At 46.0% G+C, this 13,974-nt stretch overlaps 1 protein-coding gene across 3 annotated transcripts in view; it reads right to left on the bottom strand.

The window, feature by feature from the left end:
* Window positions 1-13,270, bottom strand: part of BRWD1 (bromodomain and WD repeat domain containing 1) — a 120,993-nt gene extending 107,723 nt beyond the window's left edge. For all 3 annotated transcript variants that reach the window (XM_021070989.2, XM_021070988.2, XM_084992149.1), the window contains exons 1-4: window positions 13,121-13,270; window positions 12,961-13,019; window positions 12,792-12,821; window positions 12,556-12,615 (exon numbers count right to left, since the gene is read on the bottom strand). In XM_021070989.2, the coding sequence (XP_020926648.2) occupies window positions 12,556-12,615; window positions 12,792-12,821; window positions 12,961-13,019; window positions 13,121-13,169 (198 nt within the window). In that variant the 5' untranslated portion in view covers window positions 13,170-13,270. The remainder of the gene's footprint in view (window positions 1-12,555; window positions 12,616-12,791; window positions 12,822-12,960; window positions 13,020-13,120) is intronic.
* Window positions 13,271-13,974: the final 704 nt, after the last annotated feature.

A 13,974-nucleotide genomic window follows, 5' to 3' on the forward strand; every position in this document is an offset into this window, starting at 1 on the left:
AGATTTTTGTTGTACCAAATCAAATAGAATATTCTAAGCATAATATGATCAAAATGTGCAAAGATTAATTAAAGTCTGGATCCTACAAGGAACTTAATAAAGACATAAGTATTCCCAAAAGAATCAAGCTTCATTTTTAAAAAATACTGTTTCACTAAATATGTTCGATCAGAAGAGATAGGCACACTTTAATGCATGCATTTTGGGAGTTCCCATTGTGGCACAGCAGAAACGAAATCAACTAGGAACCATGAGGTTTCGGGTTCAATCCCTGGCCTAGATCAGTGGGGTTAAGGATCTGGCCATGAGCTGTGATGTAGGTCGCAGACACGGCTCGGATCCTGAGTTGCTGTGGCGTAGGCAGGCAGCTGTAGCTCTGATTCGACCTCTAGCCTGGGAACCTCCATGTGCTGCAGGTGTGGCCCTAAAAAGCAAAAATAAGTAAATAAATAAATAAATACAATGTATGAATTTTGGACTTCCCGTTTGGGCTCAGTGGTAACAAACCCCAATGGTACCCCAAGGATGTGACTTCAATCCCTGGCCTCGCTCGTGGACTAAAGATCCAGCACTGATGTGAGCTGTGGTATAGGTGGCAGACATGGCTCAGATCCCACGTTGCTATGGCTGTGGCTGGCAGCTGTGATTTAACCTCTAGTTGGGAACTTCCATATGCCACAGGTGTAGCCATACAAAGAAAAAAAAAAAAAATAGGGAATTTGATAAAACAGTAAATTAAAAAAAAAAAAATACCATAAAAGTTCAATCGCTGAAAGAGTCAGAATGTCATAGGAACAGAAAAAGTCCACAGAGGGGAGTTGCCGTCGTGGCACAGTGGTTAACGAATCCGACTAGGAACCATGAGGTTGAGGGTTCGGTCCCTGCCCTTGCTCAGTGGGTTAACGATCTGGCGTTGCCATGAGCTGTGGTGTAGGTTGCAGACGCAGCTCGGATCCCGCGTTGCTGTGGCCCTGGCGTAGGCCGGTGGCTACAGCTCCGATTAGACCCCTAGCCTGGGAACCTCCATATGCCGCAGGAGCGGCCCAAGAAATAGCAAAAAGACAAAAAAAAAAAAGTCCACAGAGGAAAGTCAGAAAGAATTTAGGAAATGATAATGATTGCATTCTCAGATGCTACTTGCAAACTGGCAATTTGGAAAAGGCTAGATCCACACGCTGTACTAACCAAATGCTAAAATAAAATCTACATAAAGGCATTAAAAAAGAAATTATAAATGGCCAAAAAATATATATACATAAATAGACACATAATACTGGAAGTTCCCTGGTGGCTTAGCGGTTAAGGACTCATTAAGCATTGTCACTGCTGTGGCTTGGGTTCAATTCCTCGCCCAGGGACTTCTGCATGCCAAGGGCAGGCACAACCAAAAAAATAGTAATTGATACATCATACTGCCTTTATAAATTTTTTTTAGGCACCTGCAGCATACAGAGGTTCCCAGGCTAGGAGTTGAATCAAAGCTGCAGCTACCTGACCTACACCACAGCCACAGCACACCAGATCCAAGCCGCCTCTGCAACCTACACCACGGCTCACGGCAACAATGGATCCTTAACCCACTGAGTGAGGCTAGGGATCAAACCCTCAACCTCATGGATACCTGTAAGGTTTGTTACTGATGAGCCACAATGGTAACTCCACTGCCTTTATAATTTTCAGTACAGAAAGGCTTTAAGGACAACCAACCATAAAGGCAAAATAAAGATTAACAGATGTAACAAAATTAAAAATCTTAAACCTCTAAAAATAAAACCATCAAAGAAACTAAAAAGCAACCTGCAAACTAGAAAAAGGAATTTAGAACATGTGACAAAATAATCTAAATATATGAAGAATTCTTACAAAACAGTGGACACACAGGTAAAAGATATTAGAAGGCAATTCAGAAAACATGAGTTATCAACAGCCAATAAACTCACTTTCTTAAAAAAAAAAAAAAAGTCCTAGACACTTAACTGCTGGGTCAGAGGAAATACATACTTTTTTTTGGCCACACCCATGGCATGAAGAAGTTCCCAGGCCAGGGATCAAACCTGTGCCACAGCAGTGACAACACCAGATCTTTAACCAGCTGCACCACCAGGAAACTCTTATACAGGTTTTTAGGACTGACAGTGCCCAGCCTTTCCTCTGATCTTCACATTGCTGGCTCCTTTTCATCCTTCAAGTCAAATGCTTCCCCGTCAACAAAATTTTTCCTTCAACACCCATCCAAACTACCCTGTACCTCCTCTGACCTTTCCTTCCTTCCTAATTCCAAAGTTCTGAATTTGTATTATGGTAACTTGTTTGCTGCTTCTGGTGAGCTTTGCCCCTAAGATATAAGCTTGTCTATCTCTCATCCCCACTGGCATCCCTGGAACTCCGAGGATGGCAGGTATTCGTTTACTGAATAAACGCATCATGCATTAGCGAGGGAACATCCTGGATCACTGGAATCAGCCATACTGCATCTAAATAAACAGGGCATGGAAGGAGATAATCAAGGAGTATCTTACGAATTTTAGAGCTGAAGTAGCTTCTAGATGTTTTTGAAAGCCAAATATATGCAAACTGATCAAAATCAAGAGATTTTTTCTGACTTCCATTCTTACATCCAAATCACATTCACCTACCCCACTACAAATACTAAAATACAAGTCTCAAATTCTGAAGTAATATCGCATGCATAATTCACTATGTGTTGCTAGAGTTATTAGATAATTTTAACACAGAAGTTCTGTGTTCAAAATGCCACTTCCCCATTTCTATATAAAAAAGGGAAGAGAGTAAACAATCACTGAACGATTCTATTTTGTACATCCCTAATGAAGTGGATTAAGGAGCTTAAGAAAAGGGGGATGTGTAACTTTTATGTATCTCATGACTGTTCAGTACTCAACACTGTTCTAACTGACCTACAAATGAAGTACATTATCTAAAGAGATTTTAAGAAATCAAAAATGAGACAAAATATCATTTAAAAACCAAGCTGTTGATGACTGGTTCTCATCAAGAAAATACACTAAGCATTAAACATCAATTCTTTCACTAAATACTGAGAGCCTACTATGTGTCCAGAAGTATAATTAGGTGTACCTACAGACAGCTACAGATGGTTATATGTCCCACATAATTTTTAAAAGTTAAAAGTAATCATTTATTCCTGGGAGTTCCCATCGTGACTCAGCAATAACGAACCCAACGAGGATCCATGAGCATGAGGGTCTGAACCTCACTCAGTGAGTTTAAGGACTCAGTGTTGCCATGAGCTGTGGTGTGAGAATACTGCTCTCACCTTAAACATGAAGACAAGGCTGGATTAGCTTAAAAATAATTTTTTATCCCCGTCACAGAGCTGAGCAAACAATTCTAAGTAACTACATCCCAGAAACTGATGAGGACTGTGAACAGAAAAAAAAAAGATTCACAGCTGCTTTCATCTCTAGCAGAGAGAGAAAGAACACAGATGAGAATAAGAAAAAAAAAAAAATCTGCCAAACATTTAAACAGCCAACCGTGGGCTGGCATGACCAATTAGAATGCTAAGAAGCCTCTGTCAGAGTGAGTCAGACCCACCCCAATTCCTTTCCAAAGGCCTTCACCAACCGCACAGGGCCAGAAACGGGCCGCAGAGCAGCTGGGGGGAGAAGCCTCGCAAAGCTAGGGATAGGAGAATCAGGTAGGAAGCCAAGGGTAGGACTGCACAGCAAAGAGAACTCTTTAGCAATCAAAAAGCAGGCAGCTGGACAGAAAGGAGAACAAGATCCTACCAAATTTGGAAAGGTGGCAACTCGGCTATAAAGTCTAGCCATCTCAAGGACCTCACTAGCGCCCAAATTCCAAACTCTGCTGGAAGGGAAAGTCTTGATCCCGTCCTCAAAACACATCAAGTCAGTTATGAAGTGAACACAGCTACAGCTGCAACAAAGGCCAGAGATAATCAAATACAATTAGACTGACCCAGCACCACAGGCTAACAGCCCTGAGAGGAAGAAGCGCACGTCTCTCATGGAAACTAACGATACTACTTCAGCCTCTTTTAACACAAAAAGGCCAAATATACTTCAAAAGATAATGAGAGACACAAGACGTGTCCCAGGGTCTAGACATGGAGTGGCCAATAGAAACAGAACCAGCGATGGCCCAGATGCTGGAAAATGCTGTCATTATTTCTTCGAACTACTCTGCTCCAGTCCTCTGTCCTTCCCACGTGGAACTTTAATTCTACATTAAACTACTTGACTCCTACAGACAGAAGCTCAGAGAACCCCAAGCAGAGCAAGTGCAAAGAAATCTGCTTAGGCACATGTGGTAGGTAGCTTCTGACATGGACCCCGATATCCCCACCTCTGACACTCAGACTTGCGAAACTCCCTCCCCTTGACTAAGTTACTTCTAACCAACAAATACACTGACATTGAGTAACATGTCCATGGTTAGGTTACCAGAGACTGTGACTTCTGTCTTGCTAGCAGACCACTTTATCAGCTTTCATCTTCAGATGATGCAAGCTGCCATGTTGGGGAGATCAGTGTGGCAAGGACCTGAGGGCAGTCAACAGCCTACTAGGAGCTGAGGCTCTCAGGCCAATAATCCACTCAAGGAACTTATGCCAGCCAAAAACCACGGGAACTCACAAGAGATCCTTCCACACTCCAACCTTCAAAGGAAACCCCAGGTCTGGCCAACGCTCTGACTGAAGCCTGGAGAGACCAGCACACAGGACTCTGCTCAGCCATGCCTGGACTGATGACTTAAAGAACTGTGAGATACTAATAAATGCGTTGTTTCAAGTTACTAAATTTACTAAATTTTCTTTTTTTTATTCTGCTTTTTAGGGTCGCACCTCTGTGGCTATCAGGGTTGCCGGGCTAGGGGTCGAATGAGAGCTACAGCTGCTGGCCTACGCCACAGCCATAGCAACACAGGATCCAAGCCGCATCTGCAACCCACACACTACAGTGCATGGTAACGCCGGATCCTTAACCCACTGAGCAAGGCCAGGGATCGAACCTGCAACCTCATGGTTACCAGTCAGATTCGTTTCCACTGTGCCACGACGGGAATTTCAAGATAATTTGTTATGCAGCAATCTATGATGACTACAGTATGTCACAGAGAAACATATGAGAATTAAAGACAAATGATAACCTTAAAAAGTAGACAGAAAAAAATATTCTCTTAAAAGCAGCAATAGGAACACTGATGGCTTTTCAACGTAAATGTGAAGAAAGGTGGGGAGAAAAGAAAAAGAAAAAAGCCAACCAACCAGAATTTCATAGCTGGAAGGAAAAAAAAAAAAAAAAACTTTCAAATACAAAAGAGGGGTTCTCATGCGGCACAGTGGGTTAAGGATCCAGCCCTGTCACTGAGGTAGCTCAGGTTGCTTCTAAAGCTCGGATTCCATCCCTGGCCCAAGAACTTCCACATGCTGTGGGGAAGGCCAAAAAAAAAGGCAAAAGATGTTTTCAATCCAAAAAGGAAAAGAAAGAAAAAGGAAAACTGAGTTATTGCCAACAAACCTTCATTAAAATAAATAACAAAACAGCCCAAAGAAGAGGGTGACAACGAATAGTTTTAATTTAATTTACATGAAAAGTGGTAAAGTACCTACCTAAAATAAATGGTAACACATATTGTAATATCTAGGGAAACCACTAAAATGACAAAAGGATATATAATGGAAAATCAATTTAAAAACTAGAATGGGGGAGTTCCCTTCATGGCTCAACCATAATGAACCCTACTAGTACCCATGAGGATGCCAGTTCAATCCTTGGCCTCGCTCACCAGGTCAAGGATCCGGCACTGCCGTGAGCTGTGGTGTAGGCTACAGATGTGGCTTGAATCTGACATTGCTGTTGCTGAGGCATAGGCCAGCAGCTGCAGCTCCAACTTGACCCCTAGCCTGGGAACTTTCATATGCCATACGCCCGCAGGTGTGGCCCTAAAACGAAAAAAATTTAAAAAAAAAAAAAAAGAATAGGAATTTTCTTGTGGCACAGCAGGTTAAAGATCTAGCACTGTCGCTGCCTAACTCAGATTTAATCCCTGGCCCCTGGAACTTCCACATGCCACAGGTACAGCCGCTGCGCCCCCCCACCCCAAAAATAGAATAGTAGCTGATTACTCCAAAACGAGAAATGAGAAATAAATGGAACATATATAAAACAAGTATCAGGTAGACCTAATACAATTATGTTTCAGTAATTACATAAAACACCAACAGTTTAAACATTCCAACTAAAAGAGTGATTAATAAAAAACTACATGCTGTTTCAGGAGACACACTTTAGAAATGAGAGCATAGGAAGACCAAAGGTAGAAAGATAAAAGGGACATACTATGCCACCCCTAACCAAAAGAAAGCTGGGGTGGCTACAGCAGCATAAGGCAATGCTGGACTTTAAGGTAAGAGGTATTACGAAGAAAAGAACATTTCCTAAGTTTTCTTTTTTTTTGCTACCCCTCGGATATGGAGTTCCCAGGCAAGGGATCAGATCCAAACTGCAGTTGTGACCTATGCCGCAGCTGTGGCAACACTAGATCTTTAAACCCCCTGCACTGGGCTAGGGACTGAACCTGTGTCCTGGCACTGCAGAGACACCATCAATCCCACTGCACCACGGCAAGAACTCGAGCATTTGCTAAGTTTTAAAAAAGGCTCAAATTCTGGAAAAGGCAAAACCATAAAGAGAGCAAAACGATCAGTGACAGGGAAAGAGGGGGGTAGGAATAATTAGGCAGAGCACAGAGAACTTCTGGGGTAGTAAAATTACTCTGTAATTATTGGTGGATACCTGTCACTGTACATTAGTCCAAACCCTCAGAATTTCCAACATCAAAAATAGCTAAAGTTGGAGTTCCCGTCATGGCTCAGTGATTAACGAATCCGACTAGGAAGCATGAGGTTGCGGGTTCGATCTCTGGCCTTGCTCAGTGGGTTATGGATCCGGCATTGCCGTGAGCTGTGGTATAGGTGGCAGACGCGGCTTGGATCTGGCATTACTGTGGCTCTGGCATAGGCCAGCAGCTACAGCTCCGATCAGACCCCTAGCCTGGGAACTTCCACATGCCGCAGGAGCGGCCCTAGAAAAGGCAAAAAAAAAAAAAAAAAAAAAAAAGAATACCTAAAGTAAATGTAAGAGAATATGTCAACTATGGACTCTGGGTGAGTAGATATGTCAATATGGTGGTCAATTGTAACAAATGCCATTCTGGTACAAGAGAGTTTTGTTTCATTGTTTTTCTTTTTAAGGCCAAAACCTGCAGCATGTGGAAGTTCCTGGGGCTAGGGGTTGAACTGGAGCTGCCGCTGAGGCCTACGCCAGTGGATCAGAGCTTGCAGCAATGCTGGATCCTTAACCCACTGAGAAAGGCCAAGGATCAAACCCACAGACACAATGTCGGGTTCTTAGCGCTCTGAGCCACATCGGTGGCATGGCTCCACCCCCAGGCCATGAATCAAACCCATGCCACAGCAGTGGTAACACCAGATCCTTAACCTGCTGAGCCACCAGAAAACTCTGGAAGATGTTGATAACAAGAGAAATTACGCACTTATGGGTGCAAGGGTATATGAGAAATCTCTGTACTATCTTCTCAGTTTTGCTATGTACATTTATGAACAGAAACAGCACTCTAACTCATTAAATTCTTAAAAAGATTATGCTTAGATCTAAGTCTGCCACCTTGAGGTGAGTAAAATCATCATCTATTTGTAAATACACTGTGAAATCCCAAAAAACATTTAATTAATAATATTAAGCAATAAAGTTCCCTCAATGAGTTAAAGGATCAGCATTGCTATAGCTGTGGCGTAGGTCACAGCTGTGGCTCAGATTCAATCCCTGGCCCGGTAACTTCCACATGCCACTGGTTCAACCATATAACTAAAAATTATATTTTATATATATATACGGTATTAAATACTTTAACATTAAAGTCTCGCAACAAATTAAACACTAGTCAAAATGTAAAAAACAATTATACTTGTTCCTCTATATATAACTATATTTATGAGATTTGTAAATGAACCTAAAGTTTTAAGAAAAATGACCACTTGGAAGCTCCCTGTGGTGGAGCACATTAAAGACCCAATATTGCCACTGCAGTAGCTCAGGTAGCTTCTGTGGTATGGGTTAGATCGCTGGCCCAGGAATTTCTACATGCCACAGGCATGGCCAAGAAAAAGAAAAGCCACCACTTACAATTCTAATAAACCAAATACTGATTTCAACACAAGCAATTTTTAAGGCTTTCCCTTACACAAAAGGCTTACTCCAACAGTAAGCCTTTTTATTAAAAAAAAAAAAAAAAAAAAAACTAAATGACAATAAATCCTCTAACGACAGACTATAATATAAAAATCTTCTGATTTTGGAGTTCCCGTCATGGCTCAGCGGTTAACAAATCTAACTAGCATCCATGAGGACACAGGTTTGATCCCTGGCCTTACTCAGTGGGTTAAGGATCCGGCATTGCTGTGAGCTATGCTGTAGGTCTCAGACGCAGCTCAGATCCTGTGTTGCTGTGGTATAGGCCAGTAGCTACAGCTCTGATTTAACCCCTAGCCTGGGAACCTCCATGTGCTGCAGGTGTGGCCCTAAAAAGCAAAAAAAAAAAAAAAAATTAAAAATTAAAAAAAAATAAAAATCTTCTGATTTTTTTTTTAGGTTAAGGAAGTGATTGACCTACAAAAACTTACCATGTTACTCAATTACAAAGTATATCCAATCTTTCCCCTTTTTAAAAACATCCCTGCTTTACAAATCCAGTCCTTCCCAAGTCCCATATCCAGTGCTATAGTTCTATTTCATTCTTCCCCTTTTTTCACCACCTACAAGTCATGAAAATTCCAATTAAATTCACAGTTCAACTGCTAATGCAGGTGTTAGGTATTGAGAGTTAGCTAGTCTCAACTCTTAAGAAGTACCAAAAATACTTTTTTGTTTGCTTTTTGAGGTTCCCAGGCTAGGAGCTACAGGTGTCAACCTATGCAACATCAGATCCGAGCCGTGTCTGCAACCTACACCATAGCTCACAGCAATGCCAGATCCTTAACCCACTGAGTAAGGCCAGAGATCGAACCCGAAACCTCATGGTTTCTAGTTGGATTCGTTTCTGCCGCAGCACTTCAAGAACTCCTCAAAAATATTCTTGCTTTCAAAGTACAGGTTGGAATAACAGCATGGTCGGAAGTCTAGATATACTGTAGCTTTATAAACAGTGATATCGGAATAACCCGGAAGACTTTAAAAAGGTCATATCCAATCCCACCACAGAGACTTAAGTGGCCTGGGGCAGAGCCAGAGCATTCAGAATTTTTTTTTTCCCCTCCACTTTTTACGGCCACACCCGCAGCATATGGAGGTTCCCAGACTAGGGGTCAAATCAGAGCTACAGCTACCAGCCTACACCACAGCACCTCGAGATCCTTAACCCACTGATCGAGGCCAGGGAGCAAACCCACAACCTCATAGTAGTATTACTAGTTGGATTAATTTCCACTGGGCCACAATGGGAACTTCGTGATTTTATAAAGCTCTCCAGACAGTTCTGATCCAAGAATGAGAGCTATTGAGAAAAAGGAATTAAATGTAAGAAAACAAATAACACCCTAAGGAAAAAGACAAACCAGGTAAAACATTCTACAGAACAGCACAATTTCTTCAGTTAAATCAACAGCACAGGGAAAAAACACAACACGATAAAAAGATTTAAGGTAATTCTGACATTGAATTGTGCTGACACAATTCAAGGACCTTATCTGAAGCTCAATTTAAATTAACTATTAAAAAATAGGGAGTTTCCTAGTGGCCCAGCAGGTTAAGGATCCAGCATCCTCACTGCAGTAGTTCAGTGGCATGGGTTCGATCCCTGACCAGGGAACTTCCATATGCTATAAGCATAACCAAAAAAAATAAATAAATGTAGCAAACTGATAAACTTATTTATAGTATGTGGAGATTTATCACATTATTCTCATTGGAAACACTTCATAATAAAATGTTTCTAAAAAGAAAAAATGAGACTTTCTTGGAGAACTAGAAGCTACTCACATTCCCTTGACACAAGAATGACTCTCTATACCAGAAGCTCATCCTTTAGCACTTAATGCTGGGAAAGGAGGGAGGGAGGTAAAGGAGGAGGATATCCACCAGACAATCATTCGGCAATGAGATGACTTAAGTCATAGCCACATCACAGCAGCATCACAGAGGTTCTGGATAACTTCAGTTTTGTTTGTTTACAGCCGTACCTGCAGTACGTGGAAGTTCCCAGGAGAGGGGTCAAATCGGAGCTATAGCCACCAGCCTACACAACAGCCACAGCAACGTGGAATCCGAGCCGAGTCTGTGACCTACACCACAGCTCACGGCAACGCTGGATCCACAACCCACTGAGCAAGGCCAGGGATCGAACTAGTCGGGTTGTTACCACTGAGCCACAGCAGAAACTTCCCTACGTGGGGTTCTTAACCTGCTGAGCCACAGCAGGAACTCCTAAAGCAGAATTTTAAGTAGAGTTTTAAGCAATATAAGAAAAGGCCAAAAAAATACATCAACCTATTTTTAAAGTAACTTCGCCATTAATTACAGTGTTATACTTATTACTTCAAAACATAAGCACCTTTCTCCCCAGTATGACTGCAACGTCATTTCAATAATGCTCTGCAGCTTCACAGATAACACTATTTTCACTTATCAACAGAAACAAGAGAGCAATTAAACATTTCCTTAACTTTCAGTAAAAACTGTGCATTTTTTTTTTTTTTGGTCTTTTTGCCTTTTTCTGGGACCACTTCCGCAGCATATGGAGGTTCCCAGGCTAGGGGTCAGATCGGAGCTGTAGCCGCCAGCCTACGCCAGAGCCACAGCAACACGGGATCCGAGCCGCCTCTGCGACCTACACCACAGCTCACGGCGACACCGGATCCTTAACCCACTGATGGAGGCCAGGGATCAAACCTACAACCTCATGGTTGCTAGTAGGATTCGTTAACCACTGTGCCACCAAGGGAACTCCTCTGCAAAATTTTTAGAACTTTCTTGAAAATATTCACTTTTGGAGTTCCCGTCGTGGCACAGTGGTTAACGAATCCGACTAGGAACCATGAGGTTGTGGGTTCGGTCCCTGGCCTTGCTCAGTGGGTTAACGATCCGGCATTGCCATGAGCTGTGGTGTAGGCCACAGACCCGGCTCGGATCCCACGTTGCTGTGGCTCTGGCGTAGGCCGGAGGCTACAGCTCCGATCTGACCCCTAGCCTGGGAACCTCCATATGCTGTGGGAGCGGCCCAAGAAATAGCAAAAAGACAAAAAAAAAAAAAAAGAAGAAAGAAAGAGAAAAAAAAAAAAGAAAATATTCACTTTTAAGCGTTTGCCTCAAAAAAAAAAAAAAAACTTCTAGGAAAGCAAATATTAAAATTGGCAATTACAGTGATGAATTTTCGTTAGAATTTTGTCTTATAAAAAAAAAAAACTGACAATTGAAAAGACTCTTTTGTTACATTGACCCAAGTTTAAGTGCTAATACTTAACTGTTCTCAGAGAACAAATCCTATTTTTGTTCTCTTGTTTAACAATGATGTTCATATTCTACCAACTTCTACTTACAGGTGTTAGAACCATAGTAAAAGATCATTCAAGAGCTCTTTTTTCAGTTATTTTACTCATACAGGAAGCTTAATATGGCCTGACAACTAAAGGAATTTCTTGTTCTAATACACAAATTGGAAAAAAATACTCTCCTAAAAAGGTTTTATTCCACCAAGGACAAATGAGTGAATAAAACAAAAGCATATATAGTGAGAGTAACTAAAAAAGACGAGCAAGTACAATGAAAAGAGAACTGCAATCTCCGTTAACGGTGCTCCAGAAAGAGAAACTACATAGTTAGAGCCTATATTAAGTTATGCACAGCAAGAGCATTATAAAAGTTTATCAAAATTTCCCAAGGCATTCAACAAGTGTAACACAGTTTAGAACGGCGAAAGTATTGCAGGAGTGGCACAGTCTCAAAGCAGCAGGGTTTTTATTACTCCGCGGAGGAAAAAAGAAAAAAACAAAATAAACCAAAAGCTAGAGAGGAACCTTCCTCCACCTTTCAAACACCAACGCTTCTATTCCTAGGGAACAAGTGGTTGGAAGATCTGGGCGGGGCAAAAGGAGGAAGACCAATCAAAGGTCGAGTTACAAGTCGGGTTCAGGACAAACACGGCTGAGAGCAGCTCGCTGAATGGCTGGCGAGCCCCCGGCTCTCACCATAGGCAGCCGCACCTGGGGACCCACCCCGCCACAAACCGCGGCGCAGGTCGCCCCCACCTCCACCCGGCCGCCCCCCAGGGCCGTTTCCTACCCAAACAAACCCGGCCTCCCCAAAGCAAAACAAAGCCTACGGGAGGCGGTCCCGCTGTCCCAGGGATGCCTCGGCCGCCTGGCCGCCCCCTCCGCGCGCGGCTCGGTCACTTCGCCCCTCCGGCGGGAGCCCCGAAAAGGGGGCGGGGGGCGGGTGCTCGGAAACACCGGGATGGAAATGTCAAAAGTCTCACCAATTCCTCGTAGCTCCTGTTGTGCTCGTTGCCCTCCCAATCCAACCTCTTCGGCAGCAGCTGCAAAGACCCAAGATGCACACGAGTGACCACCGAGCGGGGGGTGGCGGGGCGCAACGGGGTGGGGGGCGGCGGGGACGCGGGGCGGGGAGCCGGACGAGCGGCCCCAGGCAGGGCCGGGAGGGGACGCAGGGGACGCGGCGGGACGGGCGTGGGCGAGGCCGCGAAGCACAGACCTGGTACTGCTCCAGCTCCTGCACCAGCACCTGCAGCCGACGAGACGCGCAGTTAGGGGGGCGGGGGCCGCACCCCGGTCCGCCCGGCGCCCTCCTCCCGAGACCCCAGGCGGCGGCGGGGCCGGGACCCCCGGGGCGCGGCCGCCGCCGCCCGCGGGCCCGCACTCACCTGGGCGGCTCTCCGACACGGGCCGGCCGATAGGTACCGGGCGATGAGGAAGTACAGCTCTGCGGGGAGACGGGGAGTCGGGTCAGGCGCGGGCGGGAGGGTGGCGGGGAGGGGGCCGGGGCGGGGGCGCCGCGGGGAGGGCGCGGGCGGCGCGTCTTACCCGACTCGATGAGGGGCACCGGGCGTCGGGCGGGCGAGGGCTCCGCCATGGCCGGGCGCGGGGCCGGGGCGGGAGCGGGCGAGCGAAGCGTGTAGGCCGCGCCGAGGCCTGACCGGGCCGGCGTTCCTCTACCTCAGGCGCGCCGCCGCTGCCGCCGCCGCCGCCGCCGCCATGCCGTGCGCGCCGCCAGCGCCGACGCCTCCGCGAAGTAGTGCCTCCAGGGGAGAGAAAGTAGTCCCTCTGTGGGCGCCGCCCGTGCCACCGGACGAACGACGGTCCGACCCCGCCAGGAAGGGCGAGCCTCGCCTCCCTCTCCTCTCCCTCGGGGGGCGCAGAGAGGACACTGTGTGCGCTGGGGGCCGGGCCCGGCTCGGGCGGCCGGTGGGGGAGGGGCGCGCGCGTGGCCGGGATCCCTGCGCGCGGTGAAGCGGCTCCCGGCCATTGTGAGGCGGCGGCCCGGCTGCGCGGCGGGGCGGGCGCCGGGGGCGGAGGTCGGGCGGGGGCCGCGGTGGGGGCAGGGACGGGGACAGGTCCTCGCTCCCCCGGCCGGAACCCAGCGTCTCCATCCGGGACGTCAGGGGCCCAGGACCCGCAGCGGGTGCGGCGGGGTCGCCCGCTTCGGGCTCTCGGAAGGGACACTCACGGACGCTCATCCGGGGCCAGTGTGTCTGCCCCCCGGGAAAGATGGTTCGCTTCGAGGACGGAACACCCTTAAAACCGAGATCGTGCCACCCAGATGAGAACGCCGGGCCGAGAAGCTTTCCGCCGGGAGGGGAGGAGGAGTGAGGAACGCCGCGGGATGGGGAGGCCAGGGGTCCGCGGACGCTGACTCTCTGGCTCGGAGGGCAGAGCCG

Source organism: Sus scrofa, chromosome 13 (genome assembly GCF_054392235.1).
Source record: "Sus scrofa isolate SSC_HxYL_T2T_F1_AM1 chromosome 13, Sscrofa_HxYL_maternal_Yorkshire_Landrace_v2.0, whole genome shotgun sequence".
Taxonomy (NCBI): Eukaryota; Metazoa; Chordata; class Mammalia; order Artiodactyla; family Suidae; genus Sus; species Sus scrofa.